Source organism: Macaca mulatta, chromosome X (genome assembly GCF_049350105.2).
Source record: "Macaca mulatta isolate MMU2019108-1 chromosome X, T2T-MMU8v2.0, whole genome shotgun sequence".
Taxonomy (NCBI): domain Eukaryota; kingdom Metazoa; phylum Chordata; class Mammalia; order Primates; family Cercopithecidae; genus Macaca; species Macaca mulatta.
The window spans coordinates 37,206,693-37,223,019 of NC_133426.1; the positions used below are offsets into that span (position 1 = coordinate 37,206,693).

Consider the following 16,327-nt stretch of genomic DNA (forward strand, 5'->3'; position numbering starts at 1 on the left):
GTAACTACAGCTCAAGCTGTATGCAGCCTTTTTCTCCTTCGGGTAAGTTGGGTTGAAATCCAGTGCTCCAAGCTGCTCTGAGGCTTTAATTGCATGAGTGAGCACTGAAAATGTGAAAAACAATTTTAGACCAGAATAGCAAGGTGAGTAAGGCCAAAGAATGTATTTTATGGATATTCATGAATGTCACCCACAGAATTCAATATTTTTTCCAGACGATTCTGAAAGATTATAATTTAATGGATGTTTGTTTTATTCTTCTGAGGACCCAGTTGAAATCCTGTTGATTCTGTAGCAGACCGCATTACTATCCTTTGTTTTACTCTCATATCTCTGAGGTAGACGAATGCTTCAGAGGTAAGGTGTTATATTTTCAAAGGACTTTTCTTATGTTTTATTGTATCTGTGTGATCAGAAGTACAGGGAGAAAGCCTGTTTTAAAATTAGCAGCATGAGGTATTAGAATCCTATAATGCTTATATGAAGTTTGGTGAAATGGTTAGCCAAAGAGAATTTTCTCCTCAAACTAGTAACTAAATTGATATGTAGGAGCAGCCTTTCCTGAGTGACTTTCCTTGGTAGCTAAAACTGCAGCAAGACATTTCAGTAACAGTTTCCAAGGAAGTGAATGGATAGTGAGGTAATTTTCTTAAGTACTTGGATTCTGATCGTCTCCAGAGGCTTTGAAGCTGTTAGTTACACAATAGACGGATTTGATCTCCTAGGATCTTTGCCAGGTTTCTAATTGCACTGAGATTTTTAATGATCACAAATGACAACATGATGTCCTTCTCTTTATTCTGGGAGTGAGATAATTTGTACGTAAGAAACAAAATTAGGTTTTAGTTTGAAAGGCTTGGAGAATCAGACTTCTTTTAGGCCAGATACAGTGCTATATCTGAGAGATAGTTATACAGCCATTGAGTTGTAATTGCTTGGTTCATTAAAGTATCCTTGAAAATCATTAGTCTGTCAGCAGCATGAGGGCAGGTTTTATGTCATTTTGGTAATCATTGAGTCCTAGCACAATAGTTGACTGTAGTAAGTCCTTATTAATTTTTGTTGGAAGAATGGGAAGTATATTGAATTACAATGTCTTTTTGCAATTTTTTTTCTTTTTTTAGCATGGGATTAGAGGTAGCAGTTTTGGACAGGATGCAAGGTAGAGTGTTCTTTCCCTTCTGCTCCTGGCAGGCAAGTCTTCTTTTTTTAAGACTGTCAAGTGTCACCATGTTTGTGAAGACTTCTTATCTTTTCTAGGTGCAATTGACCTGACTAGTCTTCCTAAAATGTGTCCTTTACTTACTGCTTTTATAGCATCTGAGATGTGTTTATTGCATTTTTATTTGCTTCTTTCTACCATAGTAGAAAGTTCAATTATTATTCATCTGTCTATTCCTGATATATATATTAGTAGAAAAGTGTTCCACTGCAAGTAACAGCAATAATTATCGGCCAAGGAAGTTAATCTCAGAAAATAGTAAGAAATGTGTATAACATATAGGTAGGTATATTTTTAGTGCTGTTTATAATGAAGAAATAGAACCATCCTAAACTAAAACCAATAGAGGACTGATTAAATAAATGATAAATATTTATATAAGGAACTATGAAGTAACAATTAAAATTTATGCATTTTCCAAATTGCCTGCCTTAAGTATACCTCAGTTTGGTGAACAGAAAATATTCTTCACCCATATCATACAATAATCTGTATTCAACCCAATGTTGGTTTTGTGTTATAGATCAAGTAGAAAAGGAGCAGTAAAGAGGAAAATGGGAAATTAAAATACTGTTCAAATCTACAATGAAATAAAGATAGTGAAGTAGGCAACTGGTTTGTTTAGACAGTCCAGGGGATTTGGTATCTTATTCATCAATTATTGAGTGTATTCTCTGTGCCAGCTAAGTGTTGGATGCTATAACAAATGCAGATAGGCCAAGTCATGGCCACATCCCTCAAAGAGCTTGCAATCTGGGGAGAATAATACACACACAGAAAATGGGTGAGCAAACAAAAGTGAGTACTACAGATTTGAATGCCATAGAAATTCAGAGGACAGAGTGATTACATCCTCCTAGGCTGGTGAAGATACATTTCTAAGGAGGAGAAGAATTATACTGTCATTAACGATGGTTTTAGGATTTAAATAAAAATGGAAGGAATATCATATTTAAACGAAGGAGAATGGGTGAACAAAGGCATGGAAATGGGAAAGTAGACAGCATTTGCAGAGAACTAACTCGACTCAAATTTTAAGATTCTTCTTGTAGTGGAAAAGCAAGGGCCAGAACTCTAAGAGCCTTTCTTAGAACCTCTGATTCATATTTGCAAGTTTCAAAAATGGGCATTTTAATATTAGAAAATCTGTAGGACATATGAAATTAAGCTGAGAGCTGAAAATTTTCCATTCTTGGTTCAGTACTTTAGTGAGGACAGCATTAGATTAAGAATCAGACCTGGAATGTGGTACTACAGGTTATAATAAGTAGTAGCTCTGTAACCAAACTAAGCCTTGGTTTCCTCATCTGTAAAACAGGTATGATTATTCACCTCTCTGGACTCATTGGGTTTTTAATGAGCAGATCAAGTAAAATGGTATAAATGTTCTAGATGCAGAGCTGGGGGAGCAAGAGAAAAAACTCTTCAGACAGAACTCCCTCCATACCTCTGTTCCTGTACCTCAACTCTGATGAAAAGATATGTAACTAGGGGAAAGAAGGGATTTATAGAGAGATTTGAATCCACCTGAAAATGGAGTACTAAAGTGGTAATAGTCCAGAAAATGTTCCCTCCACCCAGTACCAGATCCTTTAGTACATTGTTTCCAGACAGTTAGACTCCAGTATAAGGTTTTGGGGATACATTTTAGCTATAACCATATAATAACAAACATCCTGTTTTCTTGTGGCTGATTGATCCCAGGGCTGCGCTGATTCTGTAAACCAACTTGGCAGGATTTCCACGAACTGCTTCTGGAGAGTAGTAATTCTTAGAGACCCAAGGCTACCCTCAAATGAACTATAATACCTTGCCCTTAATTCTTTAGAATGGAAAAATAATCAGAATTATCTTGGCCCGTGGGGTTGCTTATCAGCAGTTCTCTCAGGACTGCTGTTCTTTTTTGGAGAAGGGCCAGTAGAGTGAGTCAGATCTTTTATGTTTTGTTTATAGAGTGGCCATCAGACGTTGGTCTGAACCACCCAGGTGCAATGAGTTTCCTTTGGCATGGTCATTGCACTAGGTATGCTTTTGATTGTGTCTAAGTTGTTTTAAGAAGCCATTCGAGTGGGCCAATTTCTAAATATGTTATACAAATATAGAGTACATTGCTTCTATGCTGTCTTGCCCTTGGCTGACTTACAAGAAAGAAGTTATAAATTATGACATTAAATGTGTTATTGTATATACTATATGGATGTTGAAGACATGGTTCATTACATTTCTTCTTTTGAGGACACTGGATAATTTTTCTGTCTAATCTCAAAATCATAAGTAATAAAATTTCTGGGCAACTGGTTTATTTTTACCTTAGGGATACCATAGCTCATGTAACATTATTTTTTGCTATTGACTACTAGGAGGTTTACCCCTTCCTTTATCAAAATTACAGAACCTTCTATAACTGTTTTTTTTTTTTTTTTTTTTTGTATACAGACCTGAATCCTGTCTTTGTCTTATCTCTCTTATTATTGATCTTTCCCTTTGTCATGTTTTTCTCAAATGCTTATTTTTAAACTATTATTTTATCTGCTTTTATTACATGATTTTATGTAAATCATGTTTAATTCTTTCCAGAACAGGCCTACCTAGTGTGAATAAATAAAGTGAATTTGATACAGAAATATTAAGTTTAATTTGTTGAATTGGTGTACGTATTTCCTTTTTTGTTTATCATGATTTGGTGATAATCTAGGACAAAATTAAGTGATATCCAGAAATATATAACAACTGAAATTTTATATAAGATAATTTGTGAGGTAAAACAACAATTGATCATATGCATATAGTAACCCCTGCAATGAACAAACAAAGTATGCACAGATTATATCTTGACCCTTTCTTTTCAAGCTTCCCTTAGTCTTCATACATTTCACCTGGAAGCCTTTTATAGGAGAGGAAACATCCTCCTAAAAATATCTCACATTTGGTTAAGGAACAAAATGGACTTGTCTGTTGTATATTGCCTGGTCGGAATCAGTTATTCCACACTCACCCTTTGTGATCTAACTCTTTCACTGCCATACCATCTCCACTTCACTATAGGAAAGCTTCAATTTTTGTAGTTTATTTCAGTTAAGTATTAAGAGGCAAGCTGGTTAAATTGATTGATACGTGTGAAGAGCTGATAACCCCCCTGTTTAATTTTCCCAGTAGTATGCACATGCTTGCCCCAAAGAATAAGATAGCTCTGTCTCCAGATGTCTTGATACAGGTTTTCACACTCTTCTTCCCCAAGGAAATAATGTAGCAGTGTACTAAGATATACACAGCTATGTTATTTGCAATTACAAAAATATAATCAAATCTTAAAGGCTGCATAATTTTCCAGTGTATGGATATAACAAAGTTTATTTCCAAATGGTAAAACATTTAGGGAATGGTTAAATTATGGTACATGAATATAATGCAACTATTAAGAATCATGTTTATAGGAAGATTCTTATAATGTATGAATAAAAACATAGAATACAAACTGGAATAACATGAGCTCAATTCATTAAAATATCTTTTTAATTCAATAAATTTTGATGCATATGAGGAAATAGCATCAAATAAGATATACATGATTTCTGACAGCATTAACTAAAATAGGACATCATTACAAAATCAAATCTCCCTTTGGGGATTGGTAATTTTTAATCAAATGTGATTAAGCTCATTTTCTAGTTCGTGGACTTTCCAGGACCCTCGTTTCATTTCTCTTCTGCTTTCTGTCTGAGAATTCATAGTGCTCCAGTTCAATTAGATTGAGTTGAAGAGTATAAAAGCAAAAGAAATGGATAATTCAAGCCTAGAATTCCACATTATTTTTAGATTTTCTTTTCCTACATAGTTAGTGTAACCCAACAGCATCACTTTCTCCCAGGAATCCATCATTGTAATTTTGTCTGGGCTACTTCTGCAGGAAAAGATACTGGTTTGCAAAGGCAAAAGTGCTTCTGCAGGTGCCTTTTAATTTTATCTTACAAAGAAACCCACACTCATGCTTTTATGGGATGTAATTCTTATTATTATGTAGCTTTATCAATTTGATTTTTTGTTGAGACAAATTTCCTTTGAATAATTTTTAATGATATTTATAGGACATGGATCTTTACTTAGAAAGTCTTTATTGAACATGTAAATCTTATTTAAGAATTCATCCTGCAAAATATATATTCTTGAGAATTGAGGCTAATATTTTAATTATGTGCGTCAAGTCATTACATTTTGGTTCTCCTGGTAGTTTTAATGTGATATTCTTGAACATTCACTACAGTGACATGATTTAGTAGCTAGTGATGCAACAGTATTACATGTCACAGAAATAACTGTGTCCTTCTAAGGCCTCAGAGGCATATCAAATTTGTCCCATATGCTATTTGCAATGATTTCTCAATGTCATTCTTTTTGTGACATGCTTGTACAGTATGACAATGTGAGAGTTAAAAATATGATAACCTATTTCTCTCTGGTTGATTTGTCTATATTGACCTCTTGAAGTAATTTAGTATATCTGACCTTATTTATTTAAAAATTAAAATACCTGAACTTCTTATATGATCACTTTTAAAACACCAGATTGTTACATTTGGAGCTAAAATTCTGTGCTGTGTTATGCCTAAGATAATACAACCAAAGCCACATTGTTTATTCTTCTACTTTTTTACTTATACATGGTGTCCATTATGCATTGATCTTGTCCAGCAAAATTAACTATTTTAACTGATTGTTCGGCTATCTGAAGAATCTTATTAAAATTTAATCGGTAAACTAAAAATAAGCACCTAATGCCGTAGTGCATTCTGGTAACTCATAAAAGAAAAAGAAAAAAAAAAAAGAAAGTAAAGCCTAATGTAGGCTTGTAAGGTTAAAGGAAGGTTAGTATATACTTATTGGCCATTCAAGGGTATATGTAAATGACCATTTTTCCTCTTTTGAGAAGTGTGATGTAATGCAACCACACTTACAAGTGATATACTTTCCCGTTTGCAGAATATTTACTGTTTTGCCTACTATCACTGAACTGCCCTGAGTTATATACCACTATATAATAGGGTTAAAACTCATCCGTGTCCCTTCTATTCCATGGAAAAGACTTTCTGGACGGTGGCTAAGGCTAACATAAGATTCTTGAGCTATCTCCTATGTGTGGCTTACTTCCCACCCACCAAAAAGAAGCAAATTCTGTCCAGATGCATTGTCTTCATAATGGCTTCTCTCTTTTTTTTCTCATTTCTACCTTAAGGATTCCTTCTGCCTTATTGCTATTCTTATTTCTCTTATATTTCTAGAAGAGGCACCTAACTATATTCCTACTATTAGTTTTATCTTTCTTTTATTTTGATGACTGTTCTGTTGCTCCAAGACTCTTATTTTCATAATACCATACAAAACTCATAAGTTTAGAAAATTATGGCCTTTAGCTGATCTGAAAAGTGATGTATGTTTAAATGGACAAAAGACTTGAAACAGGCACTTCACAAAAGATATTCAAAGGGCCAGTGTACAAAAAGGTATTCATTTTCATCACTCATCAGGAAAATGCACAATGTGATACCATTACCCCCACAAGAGCAACAAAGGTAAAAAAGACAATACCAAGAGTTTGTAAGAATATACAGATGTAGAATAATTGGAACTCTGCTGGGAGTGTAAATTGGTGCAACCACATTGGAAAACTGCTTAGTAGTAATGAGTAGAGCTGAATATGGGCAGCATGTGACCCAGTAATTCTACTTCTACACCCAACAGAAATAGAAGTGTAGGCATACACCCAAAAGAAATAGATATATAGTTTCATCAAAAGACATACGCAAGAATGTTTACAGCACTACTTGTAGTAAACCTAAACTTGAAATAACTTAAATTTCTATCAGTAGAATGAATAAATGGGGATATATACCTAACATGGAATCAGTAGTGAGAATGAATGAGCTACAACTATATGCAACAATATGAATGAATCTTACAAACATGATGTTGAGCAAAAGAAGCTTGATCCAAATGAGTACATACTGTGATTCCATTTATATGAAATTCAAAAACACACAAAACGTGTAATAAGTCAGGGTAGTAGTTACCCTTATTAGGAAGTAGTAACTGGACAGGAAGCAGAAGTAGGGTTTCTGGGGTGCTAGTACTATTCTGCTAAGTGTCTTGATTTGGGTGCTGGTTACGTGGGTGGCCTCACTTTGTGAAAATTCAACAAGTTGTATACTAATGATTTGTATACTTTTCTGTGTGTATGCCATATATATGTGTGTGTGTGTGTGTGTATATATATAATTTCACGAAAGAGCAATACTATATGCTATATTATTTATCTACCACTGCATAACAAATTACCCCAAAACTTAGCAGCTTCATGTAACAAACATTGGTTATCTCACACAGTTTCTGAGAGCAATCTAGGAGCAACTCAGCTGGGTGGTTTTGGCATAGGGTCTCTCATGACATTGCTATCAAGATGTAGGCTGGGGCTGCAGTCATCCGAAGGCTTGACTGGGCCTGGAGCATCTGCTTCCAAGATGCCTTCTTTTTTTTTTTTTTTTTTTGAGACGGAGTCTTGCTCTGTCGTCCAGGCTGGAGCGCAGTGGCGTGATCTAGACTCACTGCAACCTCTGCCTACTAGGCTCAAGTGATACTCCTGCCTCAAGCCTCCCAAGAAACTGGGATTACAGGTGCCTGCCACCATGCCTGCCTAATTTTTGTATTTTTGGTAGAATTGGGGTTTTGCCATGTTCACGAAGCTTATCTTAAACTCCTGACCTCAGGTGATCCACGGGCCTTGGCCTCCCAAGGTGCTGGGATTACAGGCGTGAGCTACTGGCACCCAGCCCAAGTTGGCTTCTTCATGTACCTGTGGAGGGATGCCTCAGTGAAAGCTCTTTGTATTGCCAGAGGCTACAAAATAACCTCACAGATAACATTTTATATATATATACACACACACATATATATATAAAAATATACTCTTTCATATTTGTTTATACATATGTAACAAATGATATCATGAATATTTTATAATGTTTACTCAATACATTGTGGACATCCTTTTTTATTTTTTGACTGGCTTATCTATAGATCTATTTCATTCTTTTTTCATAGAGCTCTATTGAGGTATGATTGTCATATAATTGGCATACATACACATATTTAAAGTGTATAATTTAGGCCGGGCGCGGTGGCTCACGCCTGTAATCCCAGCACTTTGGGAGGCCGAGGCTGGCGGATCACAAGGTCAGGAGATCGAGACCACGGTGAAACCCCGTCTCTACTAAAAATACAAAAAATTAGCCGGGCGCGGTTGTGGGCGCCTGTAGTCCCAGCTACTCGGGAGGCTGAGGCAGGAGAATGGCGTGAACCCGGGAGGCGGAGCTTGCAGTGAGCCGAGATCGCGCCACTGCACTCCAGCCTGGGCGACAGAGCGAGACTCCGTCTCAAAAAAAAAAAAAAAAAAAAAAAAAAAAAAAAAAAAAAAAAAATAAAGTGTATAATTGGAGATTTTTAAAAATGTATGTGTACAGTCATGAATTTATCATCACAATCTAGGTAATGGGCAAGCAGTCACCTGCAAAAGTTTCCTCCTGTCCCTTTGTAATCCTCTTCTCATACTTTTTAATGGCTGAAAAGCTTTATTTGCATATATAAAGTGTCTATAAAATCCATACTTACATTTGCTCACACATAGCTCAATCTAATATTTTGTTTAAATTGTAGAACTCTCACCCCATTTAGAGAAAGAAATGCACTCCCCAACCCCAGTCAAGAACCTGCTATTGTATGTCATCATTGAGCCAGATTACCTAGGTAAGAATCTTAGCCTTGCCACTTTACAGACATTATGATCTTGGGCAAATTGCTTAACCACTCTGTATCAAATTCCTTACCTCTAAAGTGGGGATAATAATAGTTTTATATTTAACTCATAAAATTGCAAAGATTAAAGGAATTAACACAATGATCTGATAACAAAGCACTATGTTATTATCTCCTTCTGTTATTATTCCCATGGTTTGTTATGCTAAAAGCCTCTTTTCAGTTTCTCCTGATGATGTTAAAGCTATGAGTTGCTAGGACCTTGTATTCAAATAGCCTACCAGAACTTATCTCCTCTTTTTTACTCCTACTTCTCTCTCTCTCTCTTTTTTTTTTTTTTTTGAGACAGAGTCTCGCTCTGTCGCCCAGGCTGGAGTGCAGTGGCTGGATCTCAGCTCACTGCAAGCTTCGCCTCCCGGGTTTACGCCATTCTCCTGCCTCAGCCTCCCGAGTAGCTGGGACTACAGGCGCCCGCCACCTCACCCGGCTAGTTTTTTTTGTATTTTTTAGTAGAGACAGGGTTTCACCGTGTTAGCCAGGATGGTCTCGATCTGCTGACCTCGTGATCCGCCCGTCTCGGCCTCCCAAAGTGCTGGGATTACAGGCGTGAGCCACCGCGCCCGGCCCACTCCTACTTCTCTATCACCTCCCTCTGAGCATCTTGAGAAAGGTGAGGAGAAGTATGTAGCTAATCATAGGCTGTTTTAGTATTGGAGAGTTTGGCTTTAGGGACATTTCATAAGGTGAGAGATACCCAAAATAGAACACTTAAAACAATTCCAAGACCTTATCAACCAAGATGTCAAAATATGAATTACATTTCTACATTAAAAGCTGTTATTGATCACTTTGATGGTAATGATTACACGTGTATAATAACCTTTCCTTGAGCACATACTAAGTGTATATTCTAGGAAAGATCCTAAGAATTAAGGTATTTATTGTCTTTATGAAGGGTACTATATTAGTCTGTTCTCACATTTCGGGTAATTGATAAAGAAAAGAGGTTTAATTGGCTCAGTTTCTACAGGCTGTACAGGAAGCATGATACTGACATCTGCTTAGCTTCTGGGGAGGCCTCAGGGAACTTAGAATCATGACAGAAGGCGAAGAGCCAGCACTTCACACGGCTGGAACAGGAGAAAGAGAGAGAGGGGGGAGGTGCTACATAGTTTTAAACAATCAGATCTTGGGAGAACTTACTCACTATCACAAGAAAAGCACCAAAGGGATGGTGCTAAACCATTCATGAGAAACTGACCGCATGATCCAATTACTTCCCACCAGGACCCACCTCCTTGATTGTGAGATTTGGGTGGGGACACAGATCCAAACCATATCATTCTGGCCCTAGCCCCCCACAAATCACATGTCCCTCTCACATTGCAAAATACAATCATGCCTTCCCAATACTCCCCCAAAATCTTAAGTCATTTCAGCATTAACTCAAAAGTCCAAAGTTCAAAGTCTTACCTGAAACAAGGCTAGCCCCTCCCACCAGTGAGCCTATAAAATAAAAAACAACTTACTTCCGAAATACAATGGGGGTATAGGCATTGGGTAATAAATTCTCTTCCAAAAGGGAGAAATCAGTCAAAAGAAAGGGGCTAGGCTCCATGCGAGTCTGAAATCCAGGAAGGTAGTCATTAAGTCTTAAACCTCCAAAATAATCTCCTTTGGCTCCATATCACAAATCCATGACCCACTGATAGAAGGCGTGGGTTCCCAAGGCCTTGGGCAGTTCCACCCCTGTGGATTTGCAGGGTTGAGCACCCATGGCTGCTTTCAAGGGCTGATGTTGAGCACCTTCTGCTTTTCCAGGCTGAGGGTACAAGCTGCCAGTGGATCTACCATTCTGGGGTCTGGAGGATGGTGACCCTCTTCTCATAGGTCTACTAGACAATGCCCCAGTGGTAACTCTGTGTGGGGGCTCTAACCCCAAGTTTCTCCTCATTACTGCCCTAGTACAGGTTCCCCATGTGGGCTCTGCCCCTGGAGCAGGCTTCTGTCTGGGCATCCAAGCTTTTCTATACATCCTCAGAAATCTAGACAGAAGCTCTCAAGCCTCAACTCTTACTCTCTGTGTACCCACAGGCATAACACCACGTGGAAGCTGCCAAGGCTTATGGCTTACATCTTCTGAAGCAGCGGCCTGAACTGAATCTGGGCCCCTTTGGGCCATGGCTGAAGCTGGAGCAACTGTGATGTGGGGAGCAGTGTCCCCAGGCTGCACAGCAGGGCAACAGGGCCCTGGGCCTGGCCCATGAAACAATTCTTTCCTCCTAGGCCTCCAGGCCTTGATGGGAGGGGCTGCCATGAAGATCTCTGAAATGCCTTTGAGGAGTTTTTCCCTATCATCTTGGCTATTAGCGTTTGGTTTCTTTTTACTTATGCAAATTTCTGCAGCTTTCTTGAATTCTTCTCCTGAAAATGGACTTTTTCCTACCACATGGCCAGGCTGCAAATTTTCCAAGCTTTTATGCTCTGCTTCCTTTTTAAATGTGCTCCAGTTTTATGTTATTTCTTTGCCTACACATATTAGAATAGGTGGTTAAAAGCAACCAGGCCACATCTTAAATGCTCTGCTGCTGAGACATTTCTTCTGCCAGATATCCTAAATCATCATTGTCAAATTCAAAGTTCCACAGATCCCTAGGGTGGGGGTACAGTTCAGTCAAATTCTTTGCAAGGGCATAACAATAGTGGCCTTTGCTCCAGTTCCCAGTTAGTTCCTCATGTCTATCTGCGACCTCTTCAGCCTGGCCTTCACTGTCCACATCACTATAACCATTCAACCAGTCTCTAGGAAGTTCCAAACTTTCCTGCATTTTCCTATCTCTTTCTGATCCCTCCACACTCTTACAACTCTGCCCCTTACCTAGTTCCAGAGTTGCTTCCACATTTTTAGGTATCTTTATAGCAATGCTGCAATCCTTGGTACCGATTTTCTTTATTCATTCTTGCAGAGCTATGAAGAAATACCTGAGACTGGGTAATTTATAAAGAAACAAGGTTTAATTGGGTCATGGTTCCACAGGCTGCATAGGAAGCATAATGCTGGCATCTGCTTGGCTTCTGTGAAGACCTCAGGAAACTTACAATCATGGTGGAAGGTGAAGGGCAGCCAGCACTTCACATGGCTGGAACAGGAGGAATAGGTAGAGGGGAGAGGTGCTACACACTTTTAAACAACCAGATCTTGCAATAACTCACTCATTCACTCTCACAAGAACAGTACCAAGGGGATAGTCCTAAACCATTCATGAGAAACTGCTCCCATGATCCAGTCACCTCCCACCAGACCCCACCTTCTACATTGGGAATTATAGTTGAACATGAGATTTGGGTAGGGACAGATCCAAACCATATCACATACTATTAATTTAAAGAGATGTGGCTAGGATTTGTAGGGGTGAGAATAGACTGAGATCTGGTGTTACAGCAAAGGAAGTGAGTAGGTCCTACTGATTGGTAATGTTAGATTGAGCCAGGGATATTGCCACTGTTTTAAACCTGTGTAATGGGAGTTTGTTTTACTACTTTCCCTAAACTGAAAACAACCTGTCTTAGTTGATTCAGGCTGCTATAACAAAATACTTTAGGTAATTTTTGAAAAACAAAAATTTATTGCTCAGTTCTGGAAGCTGGAAGTCACAAATTAAGACGATGGCAGATTTAGCGTCTAGTGAGAGCTTACTCTCTGCTTCAAAGATAGTACCTTACTGCTGTGTCCTCACATGGCAAAAGGGGATGGGAAGCTCCCTCAAGCCTCTTTTATAGGGATAGTAATCCCATTCATGAGAATGCAGCCTCATGACTTAATCCCTTCCCAAAGGCTCCACCCATTAACACTGTCGTAATTAGGTATTAACTTTCAACATATGAATTTTGGAGGACACCAACATTCAGACCATAGCACAATCCAAGTGTCTGTCACTGGTAGAATAAAAAATGAACAGGGGTGTGTGTGTATGTCCGTGCCTGCGTGTGTGCGTATAATATACAGAGCCAGTGGTAAGAATGAATCTACTACAATTACCTGCAACAGTATGGATGAATCTCACAAACAAGCTGCTAAGCAGAAGCCAAAAATATCTAAAAGTATACACTAATGATTTCGTTTATATGAAGATCAAAAATGTAAAACTCATTTATGGTATAAGAAATCAGGCTAGTGATTCCTAGTGCCTACCACTCCTTTCCTCACTCTGCTAATTCCAAATACAGAGCTTGTTCTCATCACTGTAACCACCACCAGTACTCTTACTGTCACAGAGTGTCCAGGGTTGTCTTCTTCAGGGCTTATAAGGTCCAGGGAAGTTACAAGGATGGCTACCTACAAGGAAACATTGAATGGGAACTGGCTAAAGCCTCAGGCATGGATAAAAATTGGATGGCAACTGGCTAAAGCCTCAGGCATGGATAGGCATCCTTACAGTAGGGAGGTCATCAGCAAGGGAGTGGCTACTGCCCAAGGGAAGCCCTCAGCATATAGCCCCAGGAAAGATTCTGACCATGTGCTTGCTCTTATGGTTTGTAGATGCTGAACCCACCCGCAAGGGGCTCCTGAGCATTCAAGAAATGCCCCTCACTAAAAATGCTTCTTCATTTTTAATCTGTTTGATTCCTTTCTGATCTGACTCTTCCAACCTAGGTCCCACTGATTTCTCTCTTTCCTTCAATCCAGAGGAGCCTTTCTAGCCTGGAAGGTGGGTTTGGTTGGGAAGGATTGGAGGAGGAGCTTCTGCTGTCATTATTTTATTTAATCATTTCATCTGCTAGAAGACTTCTTGGTTTTCCCAAGTACTTTAAAAGACAGAAAAACTTATTTTTTCTCTTTTTCTGACCCATAATTGTCTTTCATTTGAAGCAATGAACACAAAATGGCTTAGGTACTTGTCGGGCAGATGGTAAATACACAATAAAGAAAGAAGCAAAAAAAAAATCAACTATTGGGAGAAACATAACTTTAGTAAACATCTTAAAATGTCATTCCATAAGACTTGGGTTGAATTAGGTAATAAAAGTATTATTAATATGAAATTTTGAGGAGAAACGAGTTTATATGTGTGGTGGAGAAAATATTTGTTTTAGATTCATGGTATTTCAGGTGGTGGCAAGATATCCAGGTGTAGATTTCTCTGAGGCATTTAGAATTGTGCAACTGAAGGGATGGGTCAAGGCTGAATGTATAGATTTATTGGGATGGAAGGTAAAATTCAAACATCATTGTGGATGAAATAAACTTATTTCTGTTAGAGAATACAGTTGACTTTATGAAGTGATTTATAGGGCATCTAGATTGTTTGATGTGGTGTGCAATGACTTTTTTATTCACTGAGGTGTTTCTATAGTTTTAGCATAATTTATTTAGATGGTTGTACCATTATCTTTAATATTTTATTGTGCACTAGAAATATAAGTCCCACTGTCATATAAAATTAATATCTCTCACTTGAAAGTTAGAGAATTCTCTTCCTGTTGTTATTGATGGTGCTGGATCTCTGTGTTTCAATACTTACACTGGACTTCCTTGTTATTTCTTTGACTTGTTGATGTATGAAAATTCAGTAAGCCATTTCATTGTATACACCAGGGATTGTTAAATAGTGGCTGGCTGCCAGTTTTTGTGTGGCCATGAATTGAGAATGGTTTTACATTTTTAAATGCTTTAAAAAAATTAAAGAAGGGTATTTTATGATACATGAAAACTATATAAAATTCACATTTCAGTGTCCATAAATAAAGTTTTTATTAAAATATAGCCACACACAAATTTGTTTCTGTGGCTGCTTTCATGCTGTAACAGTAGAGTTGGGTAGTTGCAACAGAGACCATATGACCCTCACAGCCTAAAATATTTATTCTCTAGCTTTTTACCAAAAAAGCCAATTGACCCCTGATATACACCAACTGTTGTATCATTAGAAAACTAGTGCCAGGTGTGGTGGCTCACACCTGTAATCCCAGCACTTTGGGAGGCTCAAGCTTGCCTAGCTTTGCTCAGGCGGGTGGATCACTTGAGCCCAGGAGTTTGAGGCCAGCCTGGGCAACATGGTGAAGCCCTGTCTGTACAAAAAAAATACAAAAATTACCAGGAGACTTAGGTGGGAGGATCACTTGAGCCTGGGAGGCAGTGTCCCCCAAAAATACATAAACCCACAGAAGTATTTCTCTTACACAGGCAATAGTTATTTAAATAACATCTTTTCCTGCCTTATTTTTCTCCTTGATAGGTACCACTATTTATCACTGTTTTACATACTATACTTTTGCTTGTTTAAATAAACAGACACAGGTTAACTATTTCTTCCCTCTAGATTGTAACTTTAGTGAGGGCAGGGGTTTGTGTCTGTATTGCTTACTGTTGGATTCTCTAGCACCTAGGCATGTAGTAGACACACAATGTATATTTTATTTGAGTATTTACATAATATATATCTGTTGAATTGAGAAACGAACGGCTGAATTTGCTACATATTACTGTATCCAACTCTGAGGATGACTGGATGACAGAAACAAAGTATCCTTTGTTCATTTGCATAGCTTGCCTAGCTTTGCTCTAGAGATTGTAGGAGGTATCTCTGAATTTCAGCAATATCTAACAGCATTTTGATGCTGTTCCCTAGTGTATATAGCACTGAAGAACAGCATGTATAAATATACATATTAGATACATTCATTTTAAAAAGTATTTAATAATATACTTTTATAATGTATTTTATATAATTATATTAATATATCATATATTATTTTATATTAATGTTAATTATACATAATGTTAATATAAATTTACATATATCTATACCTCAAGCTTTTATATCAATTATTGTTTTTATACATTTGAAACAGTAGGCTTTGTGAAGTGAATGGCACATAGTAAATACCTAAAGGTTAAAATAATTGAAGAATTAAGCAAGCTCTTAGGTAATAGGTTATTTTATGAAGACAGAGGTATTGCTTAGTGGTTTCCCACTGCTTTTACAATGAAATCCAAATGGTTTTCCAGCCAATAAAGCCTTGTATGATTTGACTATTTGTCTTTGTCTCCCACCTTCTCCCTTGCTTGTTATGCTGAAATCAAACTGAACTTTTTTTTTTTTTTTGAGACAGAGTCTCGCTGTGTCTCCAAGGCTGGAGTGCACTGCAGTGGTGTGATCTTGGCTCACTACAACCTTCACCTCCTAGGTTCAAGCAATTCTCCTGCCTCAGCCTCCTGAGTAGCTAGGATTACAGTCGCACACCACCACGCCCGGCTAATTTTTGTATTTTCAGTAGAGACGGGGTTTCGCCACGTTGGCC

At 37.9% G+C, this 16,327-nt stretch overlaps 1 protein-coding gene across 2 annotated transcripts in view; it reads left to right on the top strand.

Annotated features, from left to right (window-relative positions):
- PRRG1 (proline rich and Gla domain 1) overlaps nucleotides 1–16,327 on the top strand; it is a 99,265-nt gene that overhangs the window by 35,973 nt on the left and 46,965 nt on the right. Inside the window, exon 2 of one of the 2 annotated variants that reach the window (XM_028841678.2) lies at nucleotides 8,927–9,016. Within the exon in view, the coding sequence (XP_028697511.1) occupies nucleotides 8,953–9,016 (64 nt within the window). The 5' untranslated portion in view covers nucleotides 8,927–8,952. 2 annotated transcript variants of the gene reach the window in all.